A 14,486-nucleotide genomic window follows, 5' to 3' on the forward strand; every position below is an offset into this window, starting at 1 on the left:
ACAAAATAGGAGAAGGTTAGACTTACTCAGAGCAGAGCAGGGAGGGATATGCTTAGCCCTACAGGAACGCTGCTGTTTCTATGCCAACAAGGCCGGAATCGACTGAGACAAGAAAGCGGCAGAAAGAACTGTTCGAGAACCCTCTCTGGAGCGGACTAAACGGACTTCTCCCCTACCTTCTCCCCATCCTGGGGCCCCTCATAGGTTTCTTATTAATCCTATCCTTTGGCCCCTGGGCTTTTCGGAGGTTAACAGATTTTGTAAAACAACATATTGACAGCATCTTGGCCAAACCCATCCAGGTACATTACCACCGTTTAGCCGTAGCTGACCATGAGCAAGATTATGAACTTTACCATCGCTCCCTCCCTGTGGGGACAGCATGATGACCAGAGGAATGCTTACCTACTCCTCACTGGGAGAAAGGTATGGGTACCGATATGGGTGCAGAGCAAAGCATTGCAAGGGAAGGTCCAAAAAATTTCCCGACCCCCTCTTCCCAAGGGAAGGTCACGGGAAAATTTCGACCCCCTCTGGATGTCCCTATGAGCATACCTGGTTTGCATAGAGGTTGGTATCAATACAAATCCAATCGGCTCTGCCTCTCCTCCCCAAAAGATACCAAGAGCCGCTAACACTGGTGGGCCTGGGAAGCCCACCGGAGGAACCAGGTCACTACTCCCCCAATCGGTTAAGGCCCACCCTCAATTAAGACAAAGGGAGGAGATGTTGGGAGCCAGCAGAGTTGAGATGAGCAACTCAGTCTTAAGAAAATAGAATTAAGTTCCTTCTAGCAGAAGTTATGCGGTGCCCTGAGGGCTTGGCCAGAAGATAAGATTAACCTGCAGCTTAGCATCTTCCTGCTTAGCATCTTCCTGCCACTTCCCCTTCCTGATCCTCCCCCCTAGATAGCCCAGCCTTGGAATGTTGCACCTTGGAATGTTAACATCTTTGCAACTTCCCCTTCCTGATCCTCCCCCATGGACACTGCCAGGGACCCCTCTGCATGGGCGGCCCTGCCCCCCTTTGTCTCTGCTGTATAAATACAGCCATTTCAGAGAATAAAATTGAGGCTTGATCAGAACCTTGTCTTGCCTCCATTCTTTCGCGTTCCTTGTTTGCCTCATTCTCTTAGGTGGTTCCTGCGTGCCCCCGTTGTTGCCCCGCAGGTCAGGACACAAGGGAAATAGTGATTCTGTTGTAATGGTTCTCAGTTTGCTCCTCAACTTGATGCCAAGAATGATGGGAGGAGAGTTTTGGGAATCTGTGGCTCCATTTTTTTGTTTGGAACACTGACTACCTGATAGCAGACAGTCATGGAAGAGCCTCTGTACTGTGTCCTTGCCCAGGCTTCTGGCTGGCTCAGCCAAATCTCGCACCACTCATTCCTAAAGGAGTACCAACCAAGACTTTTCCTCCTGGCTGCAGGGCGCTTCTGCTACAGCCAGCTTTCTCTCCTCTTCTGGTTGAAGTCTCTTAACATTTTGCATAATACTAATTTGGTAGTAATGATTCCTTTAGCTTTTTCTTGTCTGGAAAGCTCTTTATCTTTCCTTCCATTTTATTTTATTTTTTAACTAGGGGCCCAGTGCACAAATTCATGCCCCTAGAAAGGAATTGTGGGCCACAAGACTGTGGTAGGCACGGGGGCAGGTCTCAGCCCATCCTCTGCACCCCTCCCGCTGCAGTCCCTGGTCCTCTGTCTGCCGGCATCCCTGTTCCCACCGCTGCCACTCCTACTCTCTGAAGGCGCAGGCCCTGCTTGAACCCACTGATGGTGCGAGTGATTGGGGCTGGCACCGTCAGTGGGTGTGAGTGATGGCTGCTGCCTTGATCACCCCTCAGGAGCAGGGGGAGGTGGAGAGGCCCTCAGGGGCCATTAGGGGCTGGTGCCAGTAGTGGGTGCAAGCAGTGCTGGTGTGGGGCAGCAGGTGTGAGCGGTGGCTCTGGTGCCAGCAGTGGGTGAGAGCGGGGCGGGCAGCAGGTGCAAGCTCCGGATAGGACCAAGGCAGGCGTACGGGAGCAAAGAATTTTCAGTAACCACTAGAGACTTGCCCCGATGACAGAGACTGGCGCCCGCCATGGCCTGGCACCCCACTCACCTGCTCCACCATCCCTCCATGACCGACACCCACCATGTTCCACACTCTGCTGCCTGCTGCTGATGCCCGCCATGTTCCACATGTGCCCCTGGTGGTCCGGCACACATCATAGCAACCGGTTGTTCAGTTCCGCTGTTTGTTCTATTTGCATATTAGCCTTTTATTACATAGGATGAGGTCACTCATTGTAATTTATTTATTTATTTATTTATTTATTTATTTTTAATCCTCACTCGAGGATATTTTTTCATTGATTTTTAGAGAGAGTGGAAGAGAGAGTGAAAGACAGAGAAATATTGATTTGAGAAACACATCTATTGATTGCCTCCTGCACACACCCCAACCAGGGCCTGGACCAGGGAGGAGCCTGCAACCTAGGTGCATGTCCTTGAATGGAATGGAATCCGGGACCTTCCAGTCTGTAGGCTGACATTATATCCACTGAGCCAAACTGGCTAGAGCTCCTTCTATTTAAAAAGATAACCTTGCTAGTAGAGTAGTCTTAGTTGTAGGTTCTAGCTTTTCATCACTTTGAATATTTCATGTCAATTTCTTCTGGCCTGAAATGTTTCTGTTGAGAAATCAGCTGACAGTCTTATGGGAGATCCCTTGTAAGTAACTAATGCTTTTGATTTGCTGCTTTTAAGATTCTCTCTTTGTCTTTAACCTTTGGCATTTTAATTATGATGTGTCTTGGTGTGAGTCTCCTTGGGTTCATCTTGTTTGGGACTCTCTGTGTTTCATGGACCTGTATGTATTTTTCCTAGGGAAGTTTTCAGTCATTATTTCTTCAAATAGTCTCAATCTCCTGCTTTCTCTATTACCCTACAATGAAGATGTTGGTGTCATAGAGATCCCTTAAACTATCCTCATTTTAAGAAATGTTCCTTTTTGTTGCTTTGATTGGGTGTTTTCTACTATCTTGTCTTCCAAATTGCTGATTTGATCCTCTGCTTCATATAATTTGTTATTGATTCCTTCTAGTGTATTCTTCATTTAAGATGTTGCATTCTTTATTTATGACTGGTTCATTTTTCTTTTTGTTTTGTTATTGTTTTTGTTAATCCTTACCCAAAGATATTTTCTCCATTGATTTTCAGAGAGAGTGGAAGGATAGAGAGAGACACATCGATGTGAAAGGGACACATTGATTGGTTGCCTTCCACACATGCCCTGACTTGGGCTGGGGATTGAGCCTGCAACTGAGAAATATGCCCTTGACTGAAATTGAACCCAAGACCCTTCAGTTCTTGGACCAATGCTCTATCCACTAAGCCAAACTACCTTTTTGTTCATCAATTTATAATGTTCCTTATTATCCACAAATGAGTGAGATCATGTGGTGTTTTTCTTTCATTGACTGGCTTATTTCACTCAGCATAATGTTCTCCAATTCCATCCAGATTGCTGCAACCTCTCTAGTTTTTGAGGCTGTGATGGTTTGTTTTATGTGTCAGTTTGGCTAGGCTATGGTACCCAGCTGTTCGGTCAAACAGCAGTCTAGATGTTGCTGTTAAAGGAAATCAGAATGTGTCCCCACAAAATAAGTCTCTTTGACAAAAAAAATTATTTTGAGCTAACGGTAGTTTTTGTAAATAGGAAGGACACTCTGGCTACCCCCCTTTTCTTCCTGAAAGCAGGTCAAACTCTCATGTGGACAATATCCTCCTTATATCAGGAGGAAAGTAATATTCTTATCACCAAGGATGGAAAGTTGAAACCTAGACGATTCTGTTAAATAGGCCTTATTAAAATAATTATTACCTTCTTTATCCTCCCCACATAGTTCAGTCACATTTCCACAAGTGCTTCACTTTGTTCCACCTAGTATAAAAGTCTTTGGGTTTTGCCACTTCTTTGGGCCTTCATTTCCTTATGAAGGCTCCCATGTCACATAAAATTTATATTAAATTTGTATCCTTTTCTCTTATTAATCTGACTTCTGTCCATTTAATCTTCAGGTCCAATTGAAAACCCTAAGAGGGTAGAGGTAAAATTTTGCCTCCTATACACTGTGAGGGTCTTTAAAAAAAAAAAAGATATGATGAATACTTAATTTTAAATAAAGGAGATTAGCTTCCGACTGTAGGTGGACCCCATTCAATTGGTTAAAGACTTTAAGAGAAAAGACAGAGGTTTTTCAGAGAAGAAGGAATTCTCCTCTAAACTGTAATAACATAGAAACCCTGGCTGAGTTCCAGCCTGCTGCCCTGCAAAATTCACTCAAAATAACACATGAACTCTTCCCTGAATTTCCAGTCTGCCAGACTACCCTATAAATTTTGGACTTGCCAGCCCCCACAAATGCATGAGCTAATTCCTTAAAATAGCTCTTTATTTCTCTCTCATTCTTTGTAGAACCCTGACTAGTATAATGGTTAACTTATGGCTAATTTCTGTTGGTCTTGTGTCTTTGCTGCCTCCTTTAGCATTCTCTTTCTCTTCAATACAGATCCCTCCCCCCCCCCCCCGAGAAAGTAAAATATTTTAATATATGCACATGGAGAATACACATAGGCATGAAAATTCCAAAGACAGTAAGGCAACATTGGATATATAAGAAATTTTAGACAAAAGAGAAAATGGGGTGGAGGGACAGAGTATTAGATTTTAGAAATGAGAATGAGCGATTAACAAGAAATTGAGAAAGAGTGAACATACATAGCAGGAAAATTCTTGCTAGGCAACTCAGAAACAATGGAACACAGAGGGTATCTAGCTAACAGGCCCCTGCTTGAAGCCCTCTTATTTGCCATAAATAAAAAATGTACAGTTTCTAAAAAGAGGGCTGCAATATGCAAAGTTAGTGTTACCATTTGGGGAGAGAAACACTGAATAGGTTAAGAAAAGAAAGCAGGAATCAAAGGTTTGGGTTTTTGTTTTTTTTTTAATCTTAAAAAAACTTTTGCTCCACACAGAACCTTTAAGAAATAGAATTATTATTGTCATAGCCCATTCAGGTTGCTCTAACAGAATATCAGAGATGAGGAGGCTTATAAAATAGACAAGTATACAAAACCTATCTATTGTTCTTATTGAAATGAGTCAACACAAAGCAGAAAATGTGGTGCTAGTTTTCTTCTTCCTCTTTCTCTGTAATTACTAGGGTGCCATGCAGCTTTTTCAGTTTGGGCACTCTCTTGGTTGCCTCTGTAATCCAGTTCCCCTAGCAGGATGCTTCTCTTCCAAAGGATTGCCTACAAACACCAGGTGTGACAGTTCTGCCAGCCTCACAAACTCGGCCCAGTCTTTGGCCAGGGTATTAAATAGGTAGGGAATAATGAAGGGATTCTTCATTACATGGATCCCTTCCAACTTCTCAATAAAATTGTAGGAGATCAATAAGAAGCATGGAGAAGGATGCACATTCGTCTTCCCCATAGGGGGAATCTGGACATAAAGCTTTATCTCTTTGGCTTCAGATGGCTTCTGACTGGTTTTCTCTTCCCATCTGGCTAGGGTTTCTTTGATTGTTGTTACTTTTGCCATGCCTCGAATGCTACTATCACTCCAGGTTTTCTGTTTGTTTTTTGCTTTGAAACTAGATATCTTTGTCTCTTACATACAACCTCCTTTCTTTTTCCTAGTACCAGTTACTACTGTATGAAACAGCCATCAATAGACTTCCAACCCCGACTGTGCCTCTCTTAGTTCTCTGAACCCTGACATATATATCCATTCAACCAGCACTTTTCAAAGACTACAGGGAATAGCCATGTGCTTTAGGCATGAAATGTTGAAAACATCACAGCCTTGGTCTCCATGCCTCTCAAGGTGTTAGTGAGCTAAGCAGGCAAACAAAGAATTGCAGTGACGTATAGTCAGTGTTACACTAGATATGAGAACCTCTTAGGTACTGGTGGGACAAGGTGAGTGTGCTGAAAGGGGGCCAAGTTGTGGGTAAATGAAGGGATGTGCGATTTCCAATCAGGAGGCTCTAGTAGGCTGAGAGAGGGAGTATTGAGATCATGTGGAAATGGCTTGGACAAGAAGGAGGAGGCCAGCTCTGCCACTAGGATGGATGTAAACACGTTATCTATATCTATAAAAGCCTAAGTGACCGTGCAACCAAAACAACCGAACAGACAACCGAACAGGCTGCATTGGGCAGCCAGGCCGGCAGGGGAGTGGTTAGTGAGGGATGATCAAACAACTGAGCAGCATCCTGCATGGGGCAACTAGGCTGGCAGGGGGGTTAGTGAGGGATGACCAAATGCTGAACAGCAGGTTGTGTGGGGCAACCAGGCCAGCAAGGGGGGGGGGGGGGTTGGGGGGGGAGGAGACAGTGGGGGGTGACCAGGCCAGCAGGGGGGGGGGAGTTGGGGGTGACAGTTAAGGGTGATCAGGCAGGCAGGCAGGCAGGTGAGCAGTTAGGAGCCAGTGGTCCCTGATTGTGAGAGGGATATTCGACTACCCTGTGGGATTGGGCCTAAACTGGCAGTTGAACATCCCTCAAGGGGTCCCAGATTGAAGAGGGTGCAGGCTGGGCTGAGGGCTCCCCACCCAAATTCATTGCCATCTGAATTTCATGCACCGGGCCTCTATTCTCACATGTCAGAATTTGTCCCCTCCTTTTCAAAAGAAGAAAGTGCCATGGAAGGGCAAAGAGCAGAGTCAGAGACCATGAAGCCAAAGGAAAAAAGTCTCTGAAACCAGAATGAAGTCCTAGAAATGACTGGGATAATACAGAAAAAAAACCAACACAAAACTATTCCACTTTCAGTTTAGCAATGTGCTAGATCCTGGAATATCAAAGGCACACTAGGTCCTATGTCAAAGAACTCCGAGTCTAAGACAAGTCGCATGAGCACTCACCAGAATGTTCTTCCCCCGGGGAGAAAATAATGGCACGATGTACTACTCCCTCAGATCTCTGCTTAGCTGTCACCTCCTCAGAGAGACTGATCCTGCTCGCTTGATATAAAATAGCACACACACCACTCCTCCCAACCTTTCATATCCTCCCACTCCACATTTTTTTAACCTTTTTATTCAAGTATAATATATATACAGGAAAATTTTATATTATACATATACCTAGTTAACTAAATTTCACAAAATGAATGTACACAAAACTCCAGCATCCAAATCAAGGAACAGCATTAGCAATGCCCAGAAATACCCATCTTGTCCAGTCTCAACCCTTCCTCCATGGATAATCACCATCCTGATTTCTAACAGAATAAATTAGAATAAATTACATAAATGGAATCACACAGAATGTACTCTCTGGGGATTGACTTCTTTCACTCAACATCAAGTTTGTGCAATTCATTCAGGTGATTGTGTGTCATTTTCATTCATTCATTCTCATTGCTTTATATTGTTTCATTACATGAATATGACACAACTTACTTGTCCATTCAATCATTGATAGGCATTGGGGTAGTTTTCAATTTTGAGTTATTAGGAATAAAGCTTCTATGAACATTCCAGTACATATCTTTGGGTGAACATTTCTGTTGTGTATAGACTTTGGAATGAAATTGCTGGGTCACAGACTTACATTTAAAAAAAAAAAGATTTTAAGAAATTATTAAATTTTTCATGTATTAAAAACAGTATTTAGATATATATTCATATGTACAGACTTAGAACTTAAGAAATAAACTATTACTGCTATAATCCATTCGGGCAGCTATAACAGAATACCAGAGGTAAGGGGACTTGTAAACAACAAGCACTTATTTCTCACATTTATGGAAGCTGGGAAGTCCAAGATCAAGGCACCAACAGATTCAGTGTCTAGGGAGAGCTCACTTTCAGGTTCATGGATTGCCATCTGTTTGCTGTGCTCTTATAAAAGAGACTCTGAGGTCTCTTTTATAAGAGCATTAATATCACTCATTAGGTCTCTATCCTTATGACCTAAGCACCTCCAAAAGTCAGCACCTCCAAACACCATCACATTAGGGATTACGTTTCAACATATGAATTCGAAGGGAAACACAAACATTCAGTCTATAGCAATTATCAACAATTTTAGACTTTTTGTACTTCTCTCTGTCTCATCCCCCTCTCTATGCCAATAGTAACCATTATTCCAAATTTTATTATTCCCTTGATCTTTATTTTTTTGAGATAAATTTCCTTGTTGTGTGCATATGATCTCCCTAAATGATATATTTAGTTTTTTGGGTTTTTTTTTAATGTTTTTGAACTTGGTGTAAATGGAATTCTGTTTATTGTTCTTCATAGCACTTCTCACCAATTAACATTTATTTTCTTATTTATTTATCATCTTGGTCACCCTCTCCGTCACAGCTCCTTGAAAACAAACAAAAATATGTCTTTTTCTTACTCGCTATTGTACGTCCAGTTCCAAGAAGAGTGTGTGGTACATAGAAGGTGCTCAATGGACATTTGGTGAATGAAATAATGAGAGAAACTTTGCTTTCTATATGACTAGTATGATTCAAGCTGTTTGTGAAAAATGAAACAATCTGGATGATGGCTAATAAGCATTGTCCTGCTAAGGGCAAGAAAAACGAGTGCAGGAAATTCAGTAATATTAAATGTAGATTAAAATAACAGGAGACATAGTTGGCCCATGGAGTGATGGAAAAAGCATCAGCCTCAGCAAACTTAGACTGGAATCTGGCTTTGCCACTTGCCAGCAATGTCCCTTAGAGCAAGGCTCAACCTCTCTTGAGTTTCCACTGCCTTGATTGCAAAATGAGAATATTATTACAGGGTATGTAATGTGAAGGTTAGATGAGTTCATGGATGGAAATGTTCTGAACAATAAACACAAAGAAAAATTATAGTATAAACTGTCATCAATACTAAGACCAGAAAGGCTTTGCGAATTAAACATCTCCACAAAACCCTCTTTTTACATCTTCCTCCAGTTTAAATTTTAAAAACATACCTTCCTTATAAAAAGGAAACTTCTCTAATTATCTTTCTCCTCAAGCAATAGTACTTTTATTATTATATAACAAATTGTATAATTCAATTGTTATTATGTTCACAAGTTTGTGCAATCGTCATCACTATATAATTCCAGAATATGTTTATCACCCCAAAAGAAACCCCATGCCTATTAGCAGTCACTCTCTATTATCCCCTCTCCCCAGCCCCTGACAACCACTAAATTGTTTTCTGTCTAGTTTAGATGTACAGAGAATCACAATATGTGGCCTTGTGTGTGTCTGATTTCTTTAACTTAGCATTATGTTTTCAATGTTTATTCATGTTGTGACATGTATCAGTACTTCATTCCTTTTTTACAGTGATATTTGCATTGTATGGATATGTCATTTTTTTATTTATCTATTCTTCTGTTTAGGGATATTTATATTGTTTCCATTTGGATGGTATTATAAACGATGCTGCTGTAAACATTTGAGTATAAGTTTTTGCGTGAACATATGTTTTCAATTCTCATAGGTAGCTATCTAGGAGTGGAACTGCTAAGTCATACAATAACTCTATATTTTATTTTTCCAGGAACATCGGATGTTTTCCAGATCAGCAGCACCAATTTACATCCCATCCCCACCAGCAATGTGAGGGCTCCAATTTCTCCACATTCTCTCCCAACAAATGCTTGTTTTTATTTCTAGCATCATCCTTCACTTTACCTATCAACACTGCCTCAGTCATATTAGTATTAATTTAAATAGTTTAAATTAGTAATTTAAACTATTTACATTAAAACACAACATTCCTAAGTGACACCATATATTTAAGAAACGGTCCAGCCCTAGCCAGTTTGGCTCAGTCTGCAGAAGAAAAGGACTGGGGTTCAATTCCGGTCAAGGGCAGGTACCTTGATTGCAGGATCCTCCTTGGCCTGGGGCCCTGGTCAGGGCTCCTGCAGTAGGGGATCAATCGATGTGTCACATCGATATTTCTCTCTGTCTTTCCCGCTCTCTTCCATTCTCTCTAAAAATCAATGGAAAAAGATCTTCAGGTGAGGATTTAAAAAACAAACAAACAAACAAAAACAACACTGAGCCATGCTGACTCCAACCTGGTCAGCATGGCTCAGTGGTTGAGCATTCATCCATGAACCATGAGATCACGATTCTATTCCTGGTCAGGGCACATGCCTGGGCTGCCAGCTAGATCCCCAGTGTGGCGTGTACAAAAGGCAGTCGATCAATGACTATCTTTCATCATTGATGTTTCTATCTCTCTCTCCTCCTTCCTTCCTCTTTGAAATCAATAATAAAAAAACACATATGTATTTTTACAAAAAGACTCCAAAGTACTGTTTCTAATTTTTTTCTGGCAGAGAGTATTCAGAGTTGAAGCTGTGTTGCCCAGCGAGGGATTCAATTCACCATAACAGGGCTCCTCGCAGAATCCCAGGAAGGAGCCGTTTGGGGAACAAATCCTGGTATGAAACGGAGAGCTGCCTGGAGGAAAGGTGAGGGTAGCAGTTGAACAGCTTCTCACAGGCATGTCACGTTATTCTCTTGCTGTGGTCACCTGTGCGGGCAGGCTAGCCAGGTAAAATACCTCCAACGCTCCGCTCACAGGGTCCCATCCTCCTCCCTCCGCCCTGCCCCTGAGGGTGCACTCCGCCAGCACTTCACCCCGCTACTCGCGCTCCGGCTTAGAGGGGCGGGGACATGGGTGTTAACGAGGGTCTGCGACCAATCCGCGTGCGTCTGGGACAGCGCGATGACGTAGCCGAGCTCCAATCCGCATCCTGGGGGTGGGGCTGGAGGCCGACTGGCTCAACGCGACGCCGGGCAGGAGGCGGAGACGCCCTGGTGGGAGCACGTGACCCGGTTCGGAGCCGGAAGCTTCCTGTCCGGCTGGGAGCGCCCCAGCACCTAAGGCAGCGATGGTGAGTGAGGACGCATGCGCGGGAGGACGCGCTGGGGGCTCCTTGTCCCCAAACTCTTTAGTTGCCCCTTCCTCGGCCGGCAGTATGTCCCCACCTCCTAGCCGCCCTGGACGGAGAGGGATTGTTGAGGGCTGAGGAGGGATTTGTGGGCGGTTGTAGTGTGCGGAGGAGGATTGGACAGGGGGCAGGAGAGAGAGGCCAGTGGGGCTGCGAATGCCTCCGGGGGTAGCAACGGTGGGATGTGAGAGAACAAGGGGGAGCCCAAGAGCAGAAGGTGAGGACACATTGAGGTTCAAGATTGGTGTTGCCATACCTGGTTTGGCTCAGTGGATAGAGTGTAGGCCTGAGGACGGAAGGGTCCTAGGTTCGGTTGTGGTCGAGGGCACTTTGCCCGGGTTTTGGGCTGGAGCCCCAGTAGGGCGTGCAGGAGGCAGCCAATCAATGATTCTCTCATCATGGATGTTTCTATCTCTCCCTCTCCCTCTCTGAAATCAATCAAAATGTGTCATATCGATATTTCTCTGACTTTCTCGCTAACACTCTAAAAATCAATGGAAAATTTTTAAAGAAAATGCCATTCTTTATATATATTGATTTCAGAGCGCAAGGAAGAGAAACATCAATGATGAGAGAGAACCATCGATTGGCTGCCTCCTGCACTTGGGGATCGAGCCCGCTACCCGGGCATGTGCCTTTGACCAAAATCGAACCCGAGACCCTTCATTCCGCAGGCGGATGCTCTATCCACTGAGCCAAACCAGCTAGGGCAAGACAAATACCATTTAAAAAGAGAAAAATCAGTGTTGAAGGCCATGTAAAGAGAATGGGAAAAGGGGCTGGAATGGCCCTGGCTTGGGGAAAAGAACATCTGGGGCAGGTCATGAGAGACTTGGGTTGAAAATGAAGAGAATAGAGGCCTCCTCCTAGCAATGCTTCTGATTGCATCTTTACCCGCTAGACTTCTGCACTGACCCACGGGCTGGAGCGAATTCCCGACCAGCTCGGCTACCTGGTGCTGAGTGAAGGCGCAGTGCTGGCGGTGCGTTCTGGGCAAAGGGGGCGGGGGAGTCCCCCCAAGTTCCACATGGCCTGGTGATCCCTTCTAACCTTGCCCAGTTGAGCTTAATTTCCCGTTATTCTTGGTCTTAATTGGTATAGTACACTTTTAATAATCTCTGGAATCTCAGTATAGTAATTATTCTGAGGTAAAAGGGTTTGCTAACTTTACCAAAGTCAGACAACTAGTAACAGGTTTGTTGATAACTTGTATTACCCATTATTTTTGGTTATGTCTTTATTTGCTATTTATTGAAGAGGCTTTTTATTTTGTTTCTTAGTACAATGTAGTGTTAGCTTTCTAGAAGTTTTCAATCTAGCTAGAGAGACAGGCTTATGGTCAAAAGTTTTAAGCAATGCCAGGGGTCAGGATTACTGAGAGTTCAGAAAATGAAGGATTCAACCCTTAAGGTTATTAACTTGTGCTGTGAAAAGGAATCCTTGAAGAACAAAAAAGTCAGCTGGGCTTAAAGGAAGAATGGTTGTGAACAGGCAGAAAAGGAGAGGGCGGAGATGGATACATTTGCAGGAGTGATGCCTGTTTTGATGGTGCGTTTCTGTTGAAGTTTGGGGGAAGAAAAGGGTGTGTAAGAAAAGATGTGATTGTGGAGGCCTTGCAAGACTGGGGCAATAGGAGCTTTGAAGGGTTTTTTAACAGAAATATGAGCTGATAAGAGTTGAGCAAGATTGTCCTATTGGGTGAGAAGGTGGGCTGGAAGGGGAGGAATCCAGAAGCAGGCAGGCTGTTGCAGAAGAAATCTATGTATGAGTCAGGACTGGTGGCACTGAGGAGGAGCGAGGAGAGAAGAGAATGTAAAGGAAGAATCAATGACTAGAGAGAGATAGGTAATAGAGGAGATACTTCTCCATTCGGTACGACTTTGCACCTACTACAATGATGGTTCCTTTAACAGGCAATGACTAAAGGAAATTTACCGGGGAATGGGAGCGGGAAGGGGAATTTTGATGGCTTGCCTTAACTTTAGACATCAAGTTTGACATAGAATAACAGCAGTTAATATATTGCTAAGAGCTGTTTTGACCCTCAAGAGCCCATATGATAGCTGCTGTTGGCTCTAATTCAAAGATAAGGAAACTGAGGTGCAAAGGGTACTGAACTTAACCTAGTGGGAGGCTCATCCTGAGGAGGCAGGGAGAAGTGTGACAGTCACTTGAAAAGAGGAAGCCCAGGCCACTGATATGATTACCCAAGTAATGTAATTGGAGTGTGTGTGTGTGTGTGGGGGGGGGGGGGGCATCAAGGACAAAAGGGATATTTCTTTCAGATTCTGCAGACAGGAGGGCAACAAGTGGGAAGCCAGGAAAAGATAGAGCCTTGAAAGTCAGTGATGTTTAAGAATGTGGTTCTATCAAATAAATGGTGACAGGGAGAGAAATCAAGTCTCAAGGTATTCGAAAAGAATGATCAGTAAAGAAATGGATGGGAGTCACTGCTCAGGGGGGGAGAGGGGGCAGTATAAGCATGAGATCCAATATGGCATCTAGAAGGGCAACAATATCATAGGAAAGTTTTAGGTTTGTTTTCCAAAACGGGTGACCTCGAGGGTGCTAGGAAGTGGAGAGGAAGAGGGTACCAATGCCAGAGCCAAAGTGGTTCCTGAAATTCTTTCCCAGTTCTGTTCCCTAATTTCTGCCGCCCTCCCCCGTCTGCATGCAGTCATCTGGGGATCTGGAGAATGATGAGCAGGCAGCCAGCGCCATCTCTGAGCTGGTCAGCACAGCCTGTGGTTTCCGGCTACACCATGGCATGAACACACCCTTCAAGCGCCTGTCGGGTGAGCCCCACCCCCTGCCTTTACTGGTGGGGATAGGAAGTAGGGTGCTCCCAGAGGTGGAGTGCTAACCAGGGAAAGATCATTGGTCTCCTATCAACCTGGGGTCCCTGGCTCTGGCCACTTTCTTTTCTTTGGGATTCACCCCTGTATCACCAAGTATGAGGAAGTATTGAATGCAGACACCCCATCCTCAGATCTCTGAGCCTCAAACCACCTAATTTCTTTGGCTCTTGATCCCCGCCAGTTGTGTATGACCCCATGGAGGCCATTACACCCCACTAACTCCGTGTTCCCTTCCCTCTCCGTGCTTCGGGAAGGCGTGTCTCCCTCCAGTGGTCTTCGGAGAACACACGCTGCTGGTGACCGTGTCAGGACAGAGGGTGTTTGTGGTGAAGAGGCAGAACCGAGGCCGGGAGCCCATTGACGTCTGAGCCTGCCGAGGGCGAGGGAAGAGGTGGACTGGATCCGTGAACCTGTGCCTGCTGCCAGCCCGGAGGCCTTCTGCTCACCCTCTCCTCCACACCCCATTACCTGAAAGGGCAGAGGCTCGGCGACTCTGCGCAGTGTTAGAGGGAGCACAGGGGGCCTCCTTCCTAATAAACATGAGTCTGGTGTTCCCAGGCCTGGGGAAGTGTGTATGGAGGAGCTGACAGGAACTGCCTGGCAGGCATGCTGGAGGGAATCATTTGGAGCTCTGGTCTCTGCTCCTGCCACCAACACACAAACAAC

General features: G+C 44.6%; 2 protein-coding genes and 1 pseudogene across 3 annotated transcripts in view; 1 reads left to right on the forward strand and 2 right to left on the reverse strand.

Moving 5' to 3' along the window:
- LOC311621433 (NXPE family member 3-like) overlaps nt 1–10,670 on the reverse strand; it is an 82,042-nt gene extending 71,372 nt beyond the window's left edge. The window contains exons 1-2 of the mRNA XM_084881467.1: nt 10,509–10,670; nt 9,877–9,992 (exon numbers count right to left, since the gene is read on the reverse strand). The gene's annotated coding sequence lies outside the window, so the exon portion shown is untranslated. The remainder of the gene's footprint in view (nt 1–9,876; nt 9,993–10,508) is intronic.
- On the reverse strand, nt 5,173–5,591 carry LOC311621828 (dynein axonemal light chain 1-like; annotated as a pseudogene). Its single transcript has one exon. The product of its transcript is annotated as a dynein axonemal light chain 1-like (transcript).
- Nucleotides 10,671–10,781: 111 nt separating the features above from the next.
- On the forward strand, nt 10,782–14,377 carry LAMTOR4 (late endosomal/lysosomal adaptor, MAPK and MTOR activator 4). The gene is made up of 4 exons (XM_084881486.1): nt 10,782–10,905; nt 11,864–11,944; nt 13,640–13,757; nt 14,091–14,377. Exons 1-4 carry the CDS (start codon nt 10,903–10,905, stop codon nt 14,186–14,188), a joined length of 300 nt encoding a protein of 99 aa, XP_084737612.1. The 5' UTR covers nt 10,782–10,902; the 3' UTR covers nt 14,189–14,377.
- The last annotated feature ends 109 nt before the right edge of the window (nt 14,378–14,486 follow it).

This window comes from Pipistrellus hanaki (assembly GCF_964339955.1).
Source record: "Pipistrellus hanaki genome assembly, chromosome: 4".
In the NCBI taxonomy this organism is placed as follows: Eukaryota; Metazoa; Chordata; class Mammalia; order Chiroptera; family Vespertilionidae; genus Pipistrellus; species Pipistrellus hanaki.